At 67.5% G+C, this 18,005-nt stretch overlaps 1 protein-coding gene across 3 annotated transcripts; it reads right to left on the reverse strand.

The window, feature by feature from the left end:
- Positions 1–1,254: 1,254 nt before the first annotated feature.
- On the reverse strand, positions 1,255–17,929 carry FURIN (furin, paired basic amino acid cleaving enzyme). Of its 3 annotated transcripts, none has more exons than XM_074917152.1 (16): positions 17,742–17,929; positions 14,040–14,424; positions 9,307–9,405; positions 8,563–8,658; positions 7,952–8,080; positions 7,669–7,745; positions 7,277–7,365; positions 6,870–7,042; positions 5,757–5,969; positions 5,385–5,485; positions 5,195–5,298; positions 4,906–5,023; positions 3,903–4,082; positions 3,666–3,790; positions 3,216–3,332; positions 1,255–3,137 (listed from the first exon to the last, which is right to left on the reverse strand). In XM_074917152.1, exons 2-16 carry the CDS (start codon positions 14,217–14,219, stop codon positions 2,569–2,571), a joined length of 2,370 nt encoding a protein of 789 aa, XP_074773253.1. In that variant the 5' UTR covers positions 14,220–14,424; positions 17,742–17,929; the 3' UTR covers positions 1,255–2,568. The 3 variants fall into 3 exon arrangements, with proteins under 3 accessions (XP_074773253.1, XP_074773251.1, XP_074773254.1); XM_074917150.1 differs by lacking the exon at positions 17,742–17,929 and adding an exon at positions 16,592–16,883; XM_074917153.1 differs by lacking the exon at positions 17,742–17,929 and adding an exon at positions 16,592–16,884 and having other exon boundaries at positions 2,960–3,137; positions 3,220–3,332.
- Between the last annotated feature and the right edge of the window lie 76 nt (positions 17,930–18,005).

Here is an 18,005-nt window from a genome sequence, read left to right on the forward strand (position 1 = left end):
AACCCCGGGCACCCCTCAGGCAGCACAGGCCCCCTCCCCGCCTGCACCAGGGACACTGGGCACCTCAGGTGGGAGCATCCAAGTCTGGGGGCTGGGGGGCCGCCCTCCTTGAGGTGCCAGTGCTCTGCTCTGGGTGCAGAGACTGCAGCAGCTCGCCTTCCCTAGAAGCCCCGAGCGCTGCCTGCAGCAGGAAGGTTGCTGTGGGTCACACCACAGCTCACCCAGTTTCACATCCTCCGTCCGCCCTCCCGCAGCCTGCAGAGCCCAGAGGGACTGCAGTCTCTGCCTGAGCCCCTGCTGCAGCACCCGAGGTCCACAGCCCACCTGACTGTCCCCAGCCTGTGAACTACCCCCCCGGCTGAGGGACAGCAGGGACCTGCTCCCGCCCTGGCCTCGTGAGAAAAGTGGGAGCGGGCTGAGAAGCTCTGCAGTCGGCTGCATGCCCCAGGGAACTCGCTCCTGACCACAGGAAGACACAGCAGCTGCAGGCGCAGCAAGGCTGAGAGGAGCTGCCTCTGCAAGTGAGTGCAGCCCCAACAGACCCTCCTGGGGGGCCAGGACCCAGTGGGGGGCTCGGTGGGGCTGGGGTGGGCTCTGCCTGGGGCTCAGCCACGGCAGGAGCAGGTCCCAGGTCCAGCCTGGCCTCCCCCACCCCAGGGCTGTCCCGTGGGCATCGTGTTCTGGCTGGAGGGTGGTGCCGAGCGCGAGGGGGGGCCGCAGCCTGTGAGCTCAGCAGGTCCCCAGGCTGCGGTGGAGGGGCTGAGCTCACGCAAGTTCCCCAGGCTTTTGGCCCTCCCCTCCACCCACCGCAGCCGGTTCCCGAATTAGCTCCCCTCTCTGCGGGTTCCTGATAAGCAGCTGCTTCCCATAGCTCAGGTGAGGGGGCCGGTCCCTGCCAGGGTGCTGAGTCCCCACCATGTACCCAAACAGCAGCCCCTGCCCAGCACTGGCTCGTGTGCACAGCCTGGGCAGGGCAGCCCCTGGCTCTGGGGGGACGCTTTGCCTCTTGAGGGCTTCCATGTCCTGGCTGGGGGCTGCAGCGGGTCGGGCACTGCAGGGTCCTGAAGCCACACCATGCTGGGCAGGCAGCAGCCGGGGCTCCCTGCCTGCAGCACCCCAGCGAGGGGCCCCTGCCCTGGCCGCAGGCAGGGCCTGAAGAGCAGATCAGGGCGCCCCATGGGCCCAGCGCAGGGTGACGGCCCCCAGCCTGGCACCCACACGTGGCCGCGTCACACAGAGCACAGGCAGCGGGGCTGGTTTGCATAGTTCTGAACATTTAATAACTCAGTCTCTCTAGCGTTATATCCACATCCATTAAATTAAAAACAGGCTCAGGAGGCAGCTCCCGGCTGATTAAATTACAAGAAAAAATTACTGTGCACCAAAAAGTTATTATAGAAAAATAGTCCTGTGGCCTCCAGCCGGTGGCTCCGTCCGTGGCGGGCCAGGGCTGGCGCTGGCACGGGGCGGGTGGGAGCCCGCGCCACGGCCCCGGTGTGCGGCAGCGGACGGCAAAGGGGCTCGCGGCACCGGCCCCCAGCCTGCGGGGAAGGGGCAGCGAGGGCAGGTGGCACCGGGAGGGAGCTCCGGTGGGGAGCGGAACGGATTGTCACCAAGTGGGGGGCAAGGCACGTCAGGGGGCTGGGGCTGCAGGGACGCCGGGCTCTGCCCAGCACAGGCAGGGTGCAGGCAGAGCACGGGCAGGGCCGGGGCAGCGCGGGCAGCAGCGCTGCCCCACTGCCCCGGCCGACAGTGTGCACAGCCCTGCCCAGGGACGAGACGAGGGGGCCCGGGGCAGAGCAGGGCCTGTGCGAGGGGGTGTCCCTGCCCAGGCTCGGGGGGCCAAGTCCCGGGTACAGGGGAAGGCGCTGCCCAGCCCCACACAGGCCGGTGCGGGGGCCTCCTGTCCACGCTGCAGGCAGCCGTGGCCGCAGGGGGACGGGCAGGCAGCGTGCAAGCAGGCAGCGGAGGCTGAGGCCTGGCCATTATTGCTGTTGAAGGGCACGGGTGGAGGCGGACAGGCCCTCGGGCGGTGGCAGGGGGCCGGCGGGCAGTGGGCCGAGCCCGAGCCGCAGGCAGAGCCCCCAGCAGGTGCCCACGGTGGCAGGGGCAGAAGGACACAGGGATGCGGGCTGGGCTCAGAGCGCCCCCTGCCCTGGCCAGCCCAGCCTGAGCAACGACACCCCGGGGCCCCCACACGCTGCCCACCCAGGGGGACTCGCAACCACCAGCAGCAGCCGCCGGCCCGGGGTGGGGGACACGGCTGCCAGTACAGGGCCGGGGAGCGCCAGGGACCCCGCTGCCATCAGACACCCCGGCATGGGGCAGAGGATGGACGCGGGGCCAAGAGAGATGGTGCAAGAGCAGGACGGTGACGAGCTGGGGACGGTGCCGGCAGGGCCGTGCCCGGCAGCCCAGGCTGGGGCTGAGGGACAGTGCCAGTGGATGGGGAGCCCTGGGCTGCTGAGGTGTGGGAGGGGGGACAGGGGCAGAGTCCGGGGCCCCTCAGCCTCGCCTGCCCCGGCCCCATGGTGCTGGGCAGGGAGGAGGGAGGGGCGGGAGGGCTCATCAAAGGGCACTTTGGTCTCTGATGAAGGCAGTCCTCTCGCTGTGAGCCTCGTACTCCTCACCGTCCGACTCAGAGGGCCCCTCCTCCTGCCAGATGTCAGAGGGGAGCCCCTTGTAGGAGATGATCCCGCTGTCCAGGGCATAGACCTTCACGCCCCGCAGGCTGAAGCCTGAGCGTGCCTGCAGCACCAGGAAGATGGTGACAAAGATGACAACGATGAGGACGCAGCTGAGGCTAGCGATGAGGATGGGCAGGTTGGCTGGAGGGGGGGCCTCGGCCAGCCCCTCGCCATCTGCCAGGGCAGGGGACGCGCGGCTGCTCTGCGTCTGATGGGAGCAGGAGAGGTCGAGGCTGCTGAAGTGGGAGTGTGCGGGGCAGGTCAGGCACTGGTTGGGGCCGGGCCCGGCGCAGGTGGCACAGGAGGGGTGGCAGGGCAGGCAGAGGTGGGGCGCGATGGGCTCCACGCTGTTCTCCAGATCGTAGTGCGTGCTCTGGACGCCGGGCGCGAAGCCAGGAGGGCAGCGCTTCAGGCAGCTCTTCTGGTGCAGGTAGTATCCCTCCTCGCAGACTGCGGGACGGGCAGGGTCAGCGCCAGTGTGGGGGCTGCCCTCAGCCCCCGGCCCCTCCCCGCTGGCCCCACACTCACCCACACAGGTCTGGCTGGGGGTCAGGGTCTTGCAGCCACTGCTCTCCAGCTGGTTGGAGAGGCTGGGGGAGTCGGTGGCTGTCCCGTACAGCACCAGCGTGAACTTGGTCAGCGTGCCTGCAAGGAGACGGGCTGAGGACCACGAGCATGAGGAAGGGGCTCATACCAGTCCCCACAGCGGGCTGGCAGGGGATGAGTGGGGCTGTGCCCGCTGCCCAGGAGAGCACCCGAGCTGGGACCGTGCCCCTGTGCAGGGCTGCTGTGGGGCAGGGGGGACCAGGACAGCTGTTGAGGGGGGCACCTGCTGCCCAAGAGCCCCACCATCTCCTTCCTGCACCCCAGTTCCAGCCAAACACCTGAAGCGTCACTGGCCCCAGTGCTCAGGGGCACTGGGGAGTCACCGGGGGCTCGGGGGGAGGCCGCGGTGGGGCGAGGCTGGCCCGGCCCTACCGTAATTGTTGGCATCACTGGTGTTCTCGATCTCCAGCACCCACTCCCCAGAGGGGTCCTCGTCCCACGAATGCGTCGTCATGAAGGCCCAGTCGTTGAAGCCATCGGCCGAGAAGTCATGGGGCCTGTGCGAGGTGGGGGGGGAGGGGGGTAAGAGGTGGGTGCCAGTGTCCCACAAACCCACTTGTGAGGGTCAGGGACTGCCCTGGGGCACCCTGCAGTCAGCCCAGCACCCACCTGGCAGCCAGGAGGGTGGAGCGGGTGCCCATGGGACTGACGAGGTGGATGGCCAAGTCCCCACGGCGGTTGTAGGACAGTGTCAGCCGGGCCTGCGCGTGCTCCAGCCGGCTGATGTAGTTGGCTTTCCCCAGGCAGGCGTCCACCTTCCGCCGCACCTCCAGGCGCTTCCCAATGTCCCTGACAAGGAGGGGCAAGAGTGAGCCCCAGTTCCAGCCCTAAGGCATCTGTCAGGGTGCCCAGGCCCCCACTCCCCACCGCAGGGCTTTGTGCCTGCCCCGGGAACCCAGTGCAGTGCCCCAGGGTGGCTGGAGCCCGTGGCAATCCTGCAGCGATTGGTGGTGCCTCCTCTCCATCCCCCAGCAGGGTGCAGGCAGCAGACGGGCCAGGTACAGGCAGCAGATGGGCCTGCCCCAGCTCCCGGGTGCAGGGGGGGTGTTGCTCTGCCCGGCCACCACTCCATGCCAACTCTGAATGGGCCCTTTCTCTGCCTGCCGCCAGGCTGGCTACACCCTGCGTGGCATGGCCAGGGATGGGCACGGCCATCCCCATCCCGCTGCCTGCATGCAGCCAGCCAGAGCAGGGAGTGACTGCTCTGGAGGGGCAGGGCTGGGTCCCCGGGGAGCGGGGCAGGGCAGCAGGCAGAGGCAGGGCCCAGCCCTGGCCCCCTCCATGCCCAGGGATGCCTCCCACCCCCACCAAGAGCCCCCCGGGAGCGCCCCGACCGCACATGAGACTCGGCACACACTGTGCTGTGGCAGTGGTGGCCAAGCAGGAGTAAAAGGAGCTTCTGTCTGCCCCCTGAAAAGCCCCTCTGTCTGGGGAGGACCGGCACTGGCTGCGCCCAAACCGCGGCGGCCCAGGCTGCCCGCAGCCCCGCGGCGCCCGGCCCAGCCCCAGCAGGAGCGGGCAGGCTCAGCACCACTCCTGGCTCTCACAGGAGGATGACACCGCAGACGGGGCAGACACTGGGCAATGCCCTCCTGGGCTCACCGGCCCTTACTTGGGCTCAGTGAGGACATCGATGACGCATTTCCTCTGAGGTCCCACCGTTGTCCAGTTCCTGGCCAGGCTCACCATGGCCCCTGCGTCAAGCAGCCCGTAGCCGTACGAGTGGCTGACTGTGGACAAAGGGGGGGTCAGTGCCGCTCTGGGGGGGGCCCGGTCGGGGACGGGTGTCCGGCTCCGTGGCTCACCAGGGCCTCCCACCTCCTTCCCTGCCCAGGGCTGCCGGGGCACTCAGCCTCAGCACCCCGGGGTGCCACCCAGCTCCATCCTCAGCACCCCGGTACCTTTGCGGCCGACGCCATTGGTGACCCAGTCATTGGCATTGAGGTGAGCCGGCTTTGACGTCTGCACCACCAAGTGCTGCATGTCCCGCCAGGTCAGGTTCTTGCTGCAGGGAGACACAGGGCTCAGGCACTGGCACCCAGACGCTCACACGGCTCCCCTGGCCCAGCTCTGCTCGGTGCCTGCCCTTACTTGGCTTCCAGGGCGAGGGCGATGATGCCGGCAGCCAGCGGCGCCGAGGCCGACGTCCCTGTGTGTGATTCAGTGCACTTCTGTCTGAGGTCAGTCGTCACCTGCACAGAGCAGCGCCAGGGTAGGAGGTGTGGCAGCACCAGCCATGTCCAGGAGCCAGCTTGGGGGCTCCTGTCCCCATGTGGACAGCGAGGCAGAGCCACTGCTCCCAGGGCAGCTCACCAGTTTCCCTCCAGAGCCTTCGACTCACACAAGACTGAGCCCCAGCACTGAGGTGGAGGGCAGTGGTGTGGCAGAGCGGGGCCAGCCCTGCTCCCAGCACCGCAGCCCCCATCCTGCCCCGACCCACAGACACCATCAGCCCCGACTCACGATCTGCTTCTCATTCTGGTTGCCGCTGCTGTAGGTGGTGGCAAGGGTGGAGGAGCAGGCCTCGCTGTACCAGGGCACGTTGCCATACTGCGTGGTGCTGCTGATGGACAGCGTGTAGATGCTGTTGGTGTAACCGTCACAGTTGCAGCTGTCGTGCTCGCGGCCCCCGTTCCCGGACGCCCAGACGAAGATGGAGCCCAGCCCCCCTCGGCCCTAGCAACAGAGGCAGGGTGAGGGCCAGCGCCAGCGTCGCCCATGTGGCAGCAGGGCAGGGACCCCCAGGCTGGAGCTGGGGATGAGCGGATGGCGCTGGCCCCAGGGGTCTCACAGCCTGAGGGGGAAAAACTGAGCAGACACAGCTGGGAAATAGTGGGAGCCACCGGTCACAGCCCGCCGGCCTGGGTGCTCAGCACCGCTGTCCCTCACCGCCACCATGCCCAACCGGTGAGGCAGTGGGCAGCAGGAGGTCCCACCGAAGTGGGGCTGCCAAGAACCGATGTCTCTTTCTGCTCGGAAGTCACCCAGGCTGACGCTGCCTGCGTGGGACTCGCAGCCGCCTGGCAGCGCCACGGGAGCCCAGCAGAGCCATCCCGATGGCTTGGCACCCAGAAGCCGCAGAGCGGAGGCTCACAGCGCAACACAGTGGGGAGGGTTTGTCAGCGTGCCTCACACAGCACATGCGTCTCCCTGTGCAGGGAATCCCAGGCAGAATGTGGGGCACAGGTAACCACGCGGGCTGTGGCACGGCGACCCCAAGCAGGACATGGGGATGGCGGAGGAAGCAAGGGCGAGCGGCTGGCATGAAACCAGGCAGGAACCGACACAGGGATTTGGAGAGTGGGGAAGAGACCATCCTGGTGTGGGGGGACGAGCTGGGAGCAGGGAAGACAGAGCTGCTCAAAGGCAAGATAAGCACCTGCATGGGAGGAGCCCTGAGTCAGAGCCATCCCACAAGAAGAACAGGAAAAACCAACAGAGCCTGATCCTGGAGATGAGCTGGGAGACAGCTCATGTGGGAGGGCCAGGACAACAGCAAGGGCAGGCAGTGCACGGGAGTCCTGGGGGAAGGGGCAGGAGCTCAGCCGGTGCTCCGCCGCAAACGCTCCTGCTCACCTGGCTGACCCCTCGGAAGAAAGCCTCCTCTGCCAGCCGGGCCGGGCCATCCACAGTCTTGCCATCGTCCTCAGGGCCCCAGCTGGCACTGTAGATGTGGATGTGGTTGGGATTGAGACCCAGGGAATGTGCCTCCACAGCATCAGTCACCTCCCCATCCAGCATGCGCACACCTAGGGCCACAGAGCAGACGTCACGGGGGACCGGAGGGGGCCAGCAGTCATGGGGCAGCGGTGCCATGGGCCAGAGCCCTCCATCCGCTGTTGCTGCCCTGTGCCACCGGCCCTCACAGGGCTGCCCTGGCCAACAGTGCTGGGATCCCCGGCACAGGCCGCTCCACCGGTCACAAGGCACCCACCAGGCCCAGCACGGACTTTGGTCCCAGTGCAGGACAGGGCAGCACCCACCTCCGATCCTAGCATTGTAAGCCACACCGACACCACAGATCCCGTTGTTCGCCACGGCGGCAACTTCCCCAGCGCAGCGTGTGCCATGTCTGCAGTTGAGACAGGACCGAGCATGCTCAGACGGGGCCCGAGGAGCACAGGGCTGGGCAGCAGCTGCAGCCAGAGGGACCAGTGCCCGAGCTGCGTCCACCCCTCCCCAACTGGGCTCCTGCCTGACCCAGAGTGAGGGAGGTGGAACAGCCATGCCGACCCAGGCAGCTCCCAGGGATGCTGCTTGTGTCAGCAGGGGAGGCAGGGGGTTTCTTCATGGCGCAGAAGCGTGCCACTGCCCTGCACCCTCCTGCAGCCTGTGAGGGCTGGCACTGCCAGCGAAGCCCTGCCACCCCCCTTACCTGTTGTCATTCATCTGTGTGTAGCGGGGCTGCGGGTCTGGGTCCTGGTCATTGACATCAAAGCTCGCCCCTGGATCCTGGAAGACAGATCTGGCGGTTGGAGACCATCCACACCTGTGCTCTGTGGCCCTGAGGCTGGGCTGAGCAGGGGGAGGCAGCTCCAATCCCACCTCCATCCCTTTCCTCCGTGTCCTGCCACCACAGGCACAAGCCCTGTGCCACGCCGCTTCAGGGCTGCACCAAGCTCCTGTGGCATTGCCCCGTGGCATCACCCCGCACTTACGTAGTTGCCCTCCAGGTCAGGGTGGTTCTTCTCAATGCCGTCATCCAGGATGGAAACCACAATGCCCTTGCCCGTGTAGCCCTGCTCCCAGGCCTGACGCACGTTCAGGTCCCGCTGGTTGGTGTTGTACTGCCGAGAGAAGCCCTGGCAGTAGGAGCTGGATGGCAGCAGGGGGGTGCCTGCTGTGGTGCAGGGATAAGGGAACCCCAGGGGACCCAGGCACAGAGGACAGTGTGCAGCCAGCCAAGGAGGGGCCACTCTGGAAGGAGACTGAGCCCCATAAACTCGGCACCCCGGCCAGACAACCTCGGGCACCAACCCCGTTCTGGGGCCAGTCAAAGGGCTGCTTCCCCCTAGCCCAGCCCCAGGCCCTCCCCAGCCCTGCCAGTGCCCCAGCAGGGAGTCACAGCTCCAGCGCAGCCTCTTCCCTAGAATGGCCCTGAACACACAGCACTGGGTGGCTGCCTCAGGCCTTCCTCCTCTTCCTCCTCCCCACCAGCCTGGCTGGCAGTGGCATCAGCCACCTCACAGCTGTCCCTCAGGTGCCACGTCCATGTCCCCAGAACCCGCAGCCATGGCTGTGTGGCTCCTGCTCCCCGCCCAGTGCTCACCAGGTACCACTGCTGTGGGAACTTGGGGTCTGTGGGTTCCATGAAAACGTCTCGCTTGCTCCTGCGCTTTGCCACCTGCTGCTCCAGCCACTGCACCTGGGAGGCAGAGAGAGCATGGGGCTTCCCTGCTGCCCCACCGGCAGCTCCCCAGGCCCCCGGCCAGCCCCCTGTGGCACCTGCAGCCAGTCCTGGGCTGGCAAATCACCCGACCCTGCCAGATCCGCCACAGCGCCCAGACTGTCCATCCCAGCCTCCCCTGCCCAGCCATACCAGGGTGGCAGCACTGGCGTCCTGTGACAAGGCTGCGCTCCACCGGAGCGGGCAGGTCAGAGCACGGAGCTCCCTGCCGAGAGCCTGTCAGCCGCCGCGACACGCTGCACGCCCCGCTGGGCTGCCAGCACGCCGGGACCCTGGGCCAGAGCCAGGGGACGGTGATGACAGCAGCCCTGCCGCAGTGCCGGTGCTGCCACACTGCCCTGCACGGCTCGCCCTGCGCGCAGGGACAGAGCGAGCCCTCCTGGGAGCAGAGACTGCCCCTTGCCCTGCGGTCGCAGCACCCACAGACTGGGGACGCCGGCTTCGCCAAGCCCCTGCCCTCTGCAGCCATGTGTTGGGCTCCTGTCCCGCTCTGCCATGGGTCTCGATGCCCAGGGGCCGTCCTGTGCCCGGTGCAGGCTCATGTGGCAGCGTGAAGTGACCAGGAGCAAAGCCAGGCCCCCACAGGGCCCCTCCAGCTGCACGTACCTGCGGTTCCCTGGCCAGACGGCTGTGCCAGGGCTGGTGGGGCGAGAGGGAACGCTTCACCACGCCGCTGTGCCGGAAGTGGTAATAGTCGCCGAAGATCTGCAAACAAGAAAGGAGCGGGATAGAGGGGAGAGCCCAGACCCATGCCCTGGCCCCGCACCTGCAACCCCAAGCCCCAGGGCTGCCATGGGCAGACTGGGCCTCCCACTCCAGAGTGGCTTTTGGGGCTCATGTCCAGTCCACGGGGCAAGACCTGCAAGAGGCTGTGGCAGCTGGGGAGACCCTGGGGTCGCTGCCCACCATCCTCATCCTCCCACAGGTCCCACACTGTCCAACAATAACATGACAGTAAGTCCCAAATTGTCCAGCAAAGCTGCTGCCCTGGCAGGGAGGCCCCAGGCAAGCAGCAGCAGAGAGGGACAGGCCTTTCGGGGACAGCCTAGAAGAGACACTGATCTCAGAGGATAAAACCACCGCTCCTCACCTAGAGCCAACCAAAACCCCCTGCTACTGGTGATGGGGGGACCCCAGGGGAACCCCAGGCAGCCCCAGACAGGGCAGGGAGGGTCTAAGCCAGCCTTTGCTCCTCAGGACAGGCCCCTTGCAGAGCTCTTCTCCCCACAGGCCCCACTGGAGCACCCACCCGGCACCGCTCTCTACCTCGGGGCACAGTCTGGAGCAAAGCAAGGGGCATGCAGGCATCCCACCCCCACAGGGACAGCCACCAGCTGAGAGGCCACACTGCCACAGCCCTGGTGCACATGGGGACAGCCCCACTGGGGCAGGACGGGACTGTGGCACAGCTTGCCTGGTGCAGCCGCCCAGCTGGTTATTTTTAAACCCCAAACCCTCCCCAGCGCTGTCATTTCCTCATCCCCTCCTGCACGTCCAAGAGGCTGGCCTAGCTGCAGCGGCCCCACCCCAGCCGACCAGGGCCTCCCAATCCAGCAGCCTGCCTAGACTGGGGAGAAGGGGGCTGACTGTCCACCCTGCGCCCCTGGAAGCTGTGCAGTGTGGGCAGCAGCCGCAGGCAGGATCCGGCCACCCAGGCTGCGCAGGGCTGGACTGCAAGGGTTGTGGGAACACGAGGGAAAGGAGATCTCGCCCTCCACCACCCCAGGCTGCCATGAAACAGTTTGGTTGCAGTTATGACCCCCCCCCCCTCAAAGCTTATCAGAGCTCTGCAGATGTGCCCCCACCCTGAGCAGTCAGGCAGCCAGCCAGAGTGCAGCAGGGGAGGAAAGGTGCTGAGCAGCACCCTCGGCCCCAGGGCAGCAAATCGGGGCTGCAGCTCTCCAAGCCCCACACTTTGACCTGAAATCCCTCCGTGCTCTGCGGGGCGAGGGGAACGTGCCTCAGCACCTGGAGCCGGGCCTGGACTACCCCTGCTTGGGAGGAACCATGCACCGGCAGGCCAAGCCCCTGCCTGCTGAACGGGAATTGCTCCGCTCTGCAGGGCTCTCCCTGTGGCATGGCCCCCCATGCACTCGCTGCTCCATGGGCAGGAAAGGAAGCAGATTCCACTCGCAGCAGCCCAGCCCCAGCAGCATAGGATGGCCAGAGCCAAGCACCAAGGTCAGGACTTGCATTCAGGGCTCCATCTCCAGGGGTCTAGGGCTGACACCACGTCCCCTCAGTATAGCCCGGGACACCTGGCAGCTCAGAGCGTTCGGGGAGGTGCCAAGGGGAAAAGCCTCTGCACTGGGCTACAAGACAGGAACATGAGCTGCAGGCTTGCTGCCCTCCCCCAGCACACCCTCACCCCCTCCGGGGGCAAGGACAGAGCCCTGATTGTTCCTGCACGTGGCTCTGACTGGTCATCCAGCTGGATTAGGTCTGCACAGACACCGCAGTGGCAGCCAGGAGCCAGCCAGCCCACACACTCCCACCCTAATCCCCACAGTTCCCTGTCCTCAGCAAGGGCAGAGCCATCTCCCCAGCCCTGTGCATCCCTGGGACAGGCAGTGCTGCCAGCCCACTGCCCCTGCCCCGACCTCCTGACACAGCTTGGGGCCACCTTGGCCAGCCCAGGGGCCAGTGGGCTGTGTCCCCGGGAGCAGGGCAATGTGCCGGGCAGCAGCAGGGGCTAGCGGGGACCTGCAGCCCTGTGGTATGGGGAGTAAGGCCTCCCCTCCCTGGGCTGCTGCTGCTGAGGCCGCTAGGTCCCAGCACCCTGCCAGTGTGGACGAAGGCTGGTACCAGCAGCTGGGGCCTTTCCCGGTGCTCCCATTCCCAGCTGGGGCTGCCAGCGCCTGCGTTCCCTCCTCCGCACCACCCCCACCCCTCCCCTCTGACCCCCGCTCCCCACAGCACCCTCCTTTGGGTCCCCTTGGAGGCCACTGGCACTGGACATAGGTCCTGGCACCTCTGCCAGCAGCACCGCTGGTCTGGGGGACTGCCCGCCCAACCCGGCTTTGCAGGCAGTGGCGGAGTGGGAGTACGCCAGGACAGCGTGCCTGCGGGGACAGTGTCCAGAGCTCACGCTGAGGCCAGGATCCTCTCAGATAAGGACCCTGGGGGCCTCTCCCTGGGGCACTGCCAGAAGCACCCAGTCCTCCCTCCCTTACAGCCTGGCTGCCACATCCTGTCCCAGCGGCACATACACCCCAGGAACAGCAGCTCAGAAACCTCCTGGGAGGGAAAGCCCAGATCCTTCTTCCAGCCTGGCTCCTTCCAGCCCAGCTCTTCCCATCGGGCTGTCACAGCCCCTCTGCCCAGGCCAGCCAAGCCTCGTCCCACAGCACAGACACTGGGATGGGCTCCAGAACGGGAGAAAACATGCCCAGACCAGCAGCTGCTGCCTCAGCCCGCAGGGCTCTGCCTGTGGGTGCTGCCTCGCTGCTCCACCGGCAGCTGAGCAGAGCTGGGGCAGAGGTGCCAACCTCCAGCCACAGAATGAAGGGCGTGGGGAGAAGGTGAGCGCTGCTGGGCAGAGCTGACACAGAGCCCGGTGGCTCAGAGGGATCGACCCCAAGCGGGCCTGGGCTCCCCACCAAGCTGGGGGCCCTGTGCGGCTCTGTGCTGCAGTGCGGGGCCGAACAGGTACCCCTGGGCTGGTGGAGACACAGCCACGAAGCCCAATGCCAGGACCCGGCTCTGCAGCATGACAGAAACGCTTCCAGGGGCAGGCTGAGGGCACCTCATCCCTGTCCGCACTCTCAGGGGTCTCGGCAGACCCCTGACATTGGCTCTAAGACATTTCCACAGAGACAGCAGCTGTGTGAGGCCACCCCATTGCCCCCACATCACAGACACCCTCAGTGGGGCCTGGCCCCTTCTGTGGCATGAGCCCCAGGACTCGGGGCTCCCTGTCCCCGGTGCCCTGCGTGCCCACCGCCCGGTGCAGGGCTCCTTGCGGTTGACAGGACAAAGCACCGGCCGTCTCCAGCAGCAGCCACCCTCCCCGCCTGCCACAGCTGCTCACAGCGAGGTCCTGACACCGCAGCCACAAATTGTGCAATTTCCTCTGGGATTTCGACCCTCGTTTCCTTCCCGCAGAGCCAGCCCAGCCCGGCGGCAGGCCCCTGGGCAGGCCGGCTCGGCTCCGCCGCATCAGCCTCACCTCGCCACAGCAGCGCCACTGCAGCTCCCTGTGCCTGCATGGGGGCCGGGGGTCGTCCCTCTGGGCCAGCCCTGCTGCACTCTCTCCCATGGGATCCCCTTGGCCCCCTCCTTGGTCACAGCCACCGTGCTGGTGCCGGCTCCACCAGCAAAGCCCCCACAGGCCCATGGCACAGGGTGGAGAAAAGCCCCATGGATCAGCCTGCACCAAGCGCACAGGTCCGCCGGCATCACGCTACACTGGCAGCATCAGGAAGCACTGGCCTGCAAGAAGCAACCTGCCAACAGATGTGTCCTGCCCACAGCACCATGCCGGCAAGCAGCAGCCCAGCCATCAGCCCGCCCAGCCCCACGGCTCTCAGCAAGGACCCGGCTTTCGCACTGGGAGCCGGACAGGTGAGCAGCCTGGCTGCCAGCGAGCGCATGGCCCACAGTCGGCCAGCAGAAGTGGAGCCTGGGGCCTGGAGCACAGGGGAGCTGGGCCCTGCCAAGGCTGCCGGGAGGGGAGTGCCGCAAAGCTCCTCATGCTGGGGACAAGGCTGGGCACAGCCGGGACTGCAGGAGCCCCGGTTCCTTCGCCATCACCCTGCTCTCCCTGCCCCACTGCCAGAAGGACGACAGCAGCGACGGCCCCAGCACAGCCATGTGCACTGCCCCGTCCCTGGCTGAGGGCGGGGAAAGCTGAGAGCAGGGGGGACCCACTGACATACCTTCTGCAAAGGGAAGTTCAGGGCCAAAGACACGCAATGCTGTCAGACCACCCGCTCTCGGGACAGCCCACAGCTGCCGCCCTGGCTGAGCTGAGGCTGTGCTGCGCTGAGGCAGCTCGCTGAACCAGGAGCCCTCCCCTCCTCCACCAACGCACAGCACTCCCAATTTTTTCGTGCTGAGATGGGCTTTTCCTCCCTCCCCCTCCAACAGGCAGGGCATGCCGTGTTGTACCGTGTCATGCCATTGCCACCAGTCCGTCCTGCTGCAGGAGGAGGCCCTGGTTCCATCCATCTAATTACCGCCCTTGAGTCAAGGCAGCGGATGCTGGAGGGCTGCAGCGAATGCTGCCAGGAAGAGCATCCCCCAAGCTGGCTCCAGGGCCAGGCCCAGCACCCATCCAGACTGCAGCAGAGCCAGAAGAGAACATCGCTTCTGTGGGGAGAGGCAAATGGGGGACTTACCGGGCCCAGGTTGAGGAATCCATGCTTCCTGGCCAGCCTGTCTGCCTCCTGGGGTCCCGCAGGGACGAGCACGGCCCAAGTGTTGGTATAAATACGCTGGGCCAGCACCTCCTGGGCCAGGAGAGCGAGGGCAACCACCAGAGTCCAGAGCAGGAGCAGCGAGCAGGGCCTCAGATCCATCAGAGTATCGGGGTTCCTCTAGCCGGGGAGCAGGAGGGTCCCAGGAGCAGCGGGTCCAGCGGCCTCCCTGTGTCAGCACCCCGAGATGTGCCGGCCTCTCTGCCCCACTGGCCCCTGCTCAGCCCAAGAGAGCATGGGGACAAGCCCGCAACAGCTGGGCTGGAGAGCAGCAGCAGGGACAGACAGGCCGGGACAGCAGCACGATCTGCAGAGAGATGGAAGAGTGGTCAGGCCTCTCCTCAAAGCTGGGGGGACCGTGGCACACAGCACTCTGGTCACCGCTGCACCAGGACAGCCGTGCTGGGCCCTGCCAAGGAGCCGTAGCAGCGGTTGGCTCCACAGCGTGCCCCGGCACACCTGTCCCGGCCCAGAGCCGTTGTTTATCTTGCCTATTGCCCAATGTGTACTTACAAACACGAAAAACAAACCAGGAGGGGAGAAGGGCACCGAAGGAGGGGAGAGGCAAGGCAGGGGAGGCTGGACCTCGCACCACCATGGTCCGTAGCGGCCCGGAGCCACTGCACCAAGCAAGACCTGGGACAGGCCCATCCGGGCACAGAGCTGGGAGCAAACAGGATGGGAAGCCTGCCTCTCCAGCACCAACAGGAGAGTGGAGGTGATGCCTCCAGACGCGGTGTGAGGAGGCCCAGCTAAAGGAGACTGGAAGGTGCAGAGCCAGGGAGAGCCCCAGGCCCCTGCAGCTCCAGAGTCAGCGGTCAAGCAGGCGGTGCCGGGCAGCAGTGCCGAGCTGTCACCAGCCACCGCTCCGCTCTGCCCTTCCTCCAGAGCACAATATGGTGACACCGATGTGACTCATCGTGACAACAGAAAGGAAACCGGCATGGGGACCAGGAAAAGGGGCACACGGTCATCTCCAGCCCGCACCTAGGGATGCTTGGGGGCAAGCTCACACCGCGCCAAAGGGTGAACACAAGAAGCTGGGAAGGCCAGTGGGGAGCAGAGCAGGAAGCGATGCACCCAGCACAAAGGAGCCCGTGACACACTGGTGCTGGCACAAATGCCACACATGGAGCTCCGCAGGGACCCTGAAATATCTGGTTATGTTTCAGAGAGAGCGGGAAGGTGAGAGCCGGCAGTGCCCAGAGGGGCCCCATCCCCCTTCGGCAAGCAGCGGCCACAGCGAGCAGGGAGCCTGCGGCACTGCCAGGGGAGGAGAGCAGCTCCTGGCAGCCGCCTGAGACCTCGCTGCAGGCTGCAGCACAGATAGTGCCACGATTCAGGCACGCTGCGGCTCCCCCTCAGCGACCAGACCTCGATCGGCTGTGGGCCTGGCTGCCCTGCCGAGGCACCCGCAGCCACGAGCACTCGCCGGAGGCTGGACGGGAGCCCTGGGTCCCAGATCCTGCCAGGGCCCAAATCACAGTTTCCAGTGGGAAAGGCTCCCAGTGCTTCCAGGGAAGGGAAAAAGCTACAGCAGGAGCAGAGGAAGCAGCAAGCACAGCACAAGGGGACACTGTCTTCCACGGCTGGTCTCTGTGCCAGCTCCTTGCCCCCTCGGCAGGTCCCTGAGCTGGCCGGTCTCCTCCGCCTCGCTGATCCCAGAGCCAGCGGCCAGCCGCTCCCCGGCGACGACAGCTCTGCGTGGGGACAACTGCAGCGGGCCCCTGCCCCGGGGACAGAGCCCGGCCCTCCGCAGCCCAGCGCAGCCGGAGGGGCCGGCTCCCTCCCCGCTACCCTCCGGCCACTCTGCCAGGCAACCCACTCCCGCCTGCAGACCTCGGGCCTCGTGTCCTGGGAGCCGGAGGAGGAAGAGGCACCGGGACAGCCCGGGCTGCTGCGGGCCAGCCGGCATTGGGGTGGGTGCAAGAGGGGAGGCGAGTCCCTGCCAGCCCACGGGCCGCGCTCCGGGCTCCGCACCCCACGAGCGGCGCGATGCCGACCGTATCCGGCACACGCGGGGCAGTAAACGGCCGCGATCCTTCCCGACCCCGGGGGATACCGGCGCTTCCCCACGGGCCGAGCCCCGGGCTGCCACACGGCCGCGACACGGCGGCCCCGGGGCCGCGGCATGGCCGGAGCCGCCTCCCGTCCACGGCGGCCGGGCCGGGGCTGGCCCCGGGGGTTTGCGGGGGGGGGATTGGTGACGGGACAAGGCCCGGCTCCCTTGCTCGCCCTCGGCTCCCCGGGCCGGCCCCACCGCCCGTCCCACAGCGCGGCCGGCGGGCCCGGTGCCGCTCCCCCGCCGGGCAGACACTTTGCCCCGTTGGGGCGGCCCGGCCCGGGGGTCACCGGGCCGCGCCCGGGGCTGCCCGACGGCCCCTTCGCTGCCGCCGCCCGGGGGCCGGGGTCGCCCCAGCTGTCAAACCGCCGGCGGGTCGAGCCCGTCCCCGCCGCCGTTCCCCTGCCCTTACCGCGCGGCCTGCCCGCTGCCGCTGCCGCTCCCGTCCCGCCGGCGGCCGGGCCCGTCTGGCGGCGGCGGCGCCGCGTCACGCCGCGGGGCGCCCGGAGCGCCCGCCCCGGAGCCGGGCCCGGCCCAGGCAGGGGCGGCCGGGGCGGGCGGCGGGGCCGCTTGTTTACACCGAGCAGCTGTCAGCGCCGCCCCGCACCGACCGGCCCCGCACGCACCGACCGACCGGCCCCGCTGGGCTGGGCTGGGCTGGGCTGGGCTCGGCTCGGCTCGGCTCGGCCCGGCCCGGCCCGGCCCGGCCGCCGCTCCGCCGGGCGCCGCCGGATGCCGTCACCGCCGCCCGCCCCGCCCGCCCCGCCGCCGCCGCACCGGCGCCGCCGAGCGCTCCGCACCCCCCCCGGCGCGGCCTCTCTGCCCCGGGCTGGACCAGACAACCCCTCTGGGCACCCCCCCGCGACACCACCACAACCGGGACCGGTTACCCTCCAAACCTCCGCCCGCCTCCACCGACACCGGTCACGGCCCGGTGCTCACCCCAGACGCAACCCGAGCCCACCCGAGCCTGCCCGTGCCCACCCGGCACCGGCCGAGCCCACCCCTGCTCACTCGAGCGCACCCGAGCCCACGCGTGACGGCCCAAGCAGGAGACTCGAATCCCCCCCGGTGGGAGCCCAGAGCCCCCCGGAGCCCAGGCACCGACCAGGAGTGCTTAGGCGCCGGTGGCAAAAGGCACCCCGAAGACACCTCGTGTCCCTGCGCCCAGCGTGGCGGGTGGCCCAGCAACACGGGGCTGGCAGGACACGAGCCCACCCAGCCCAGCCGGTGCAGCCCCCGCAGCTGCCAGGACAGGGGGTCCCTCAGCCCAGCCGGCAGGAGCGGCACCGGCCTTGCACAGAGGCCATATCCCGGTGGGGCCCTGGGCTGCTGCGCAGCAGCCAGACAGAGAAACGGGAAAGCAGCAACACCAGGAAAATCCATCAGCCCAGTTTCAGGTTTCAGGAGAGAGACTTCCACCAAGGAGAAAAGGTGAGAAGTGAATCGCGGCTCACCCTGGCTTCAGTCGTTCGTAAAAAACGTGTGCACGGGACCACATCAAGAGCAACGCAACAGCCGGGTCAAGCGAAAAAGGCAAAAGCAGCAGAACCCAAACTGACCTGAATCCTCTGCACCTCGGAAGGGGTCTGGGCAGCCCGGGTAGGAGCAGGTCCTACAGCTCCTGACAGAGAAAAGGAAGTCACTCGGATATCATGATCAAGATCGTGAAGCATTAGCAATCGCACAGGAAACAGTCACCTTGGTAACTGAGATGCTGAGAACAACCCAGAAAATCTGGCACGGGGCAGGTTTCTCTGTTAAACTGGGTTAGTTTTGCGGGGCAGACACCTGGCTGCAGCCTCGCCCACAGGGCAGCGGCTTTC

The sequence above is a fragment of the Athene noctua genome, chromosome 13, assembly GCF_965140245.1.
Source record: "Athene noctua chromosome 13, bAthNoc1.hap1.1, whole genome shotgun sequence".
In the NCBI taxonomy this organism is placed as follows: Eukaryota; Metazoa; Chordata; class Aves; order Strigiformes; family Strigidae; genus Athene; species Athene noctua.

Excerpts from the sequence above, each read along its gene's own strand:
- FURIN (XM_074917152.1), bottom strand. The coding sequence starts at position 14,219 with ATGGATCTGAGGCCCTGCTCGCTGCTCCTGCTCTGGACTCTGGTGGTT. Across the intron at positions 7,746-7,951 it reads CTGACCTGGAGGGCAACTAC|GATCCAGGGGCGAGCTTTGA; the intron begins GTAAGTGCGGGG and ends TCTGTCTTCCAG. Across the intron at positions 7,366-7,668 it reads ACACAGATGAATGACAACAG|ACATGGCACACGCTGCGCTG; the intron begins GTAAGGGGGGTG and ends TCTCAACTGCAG.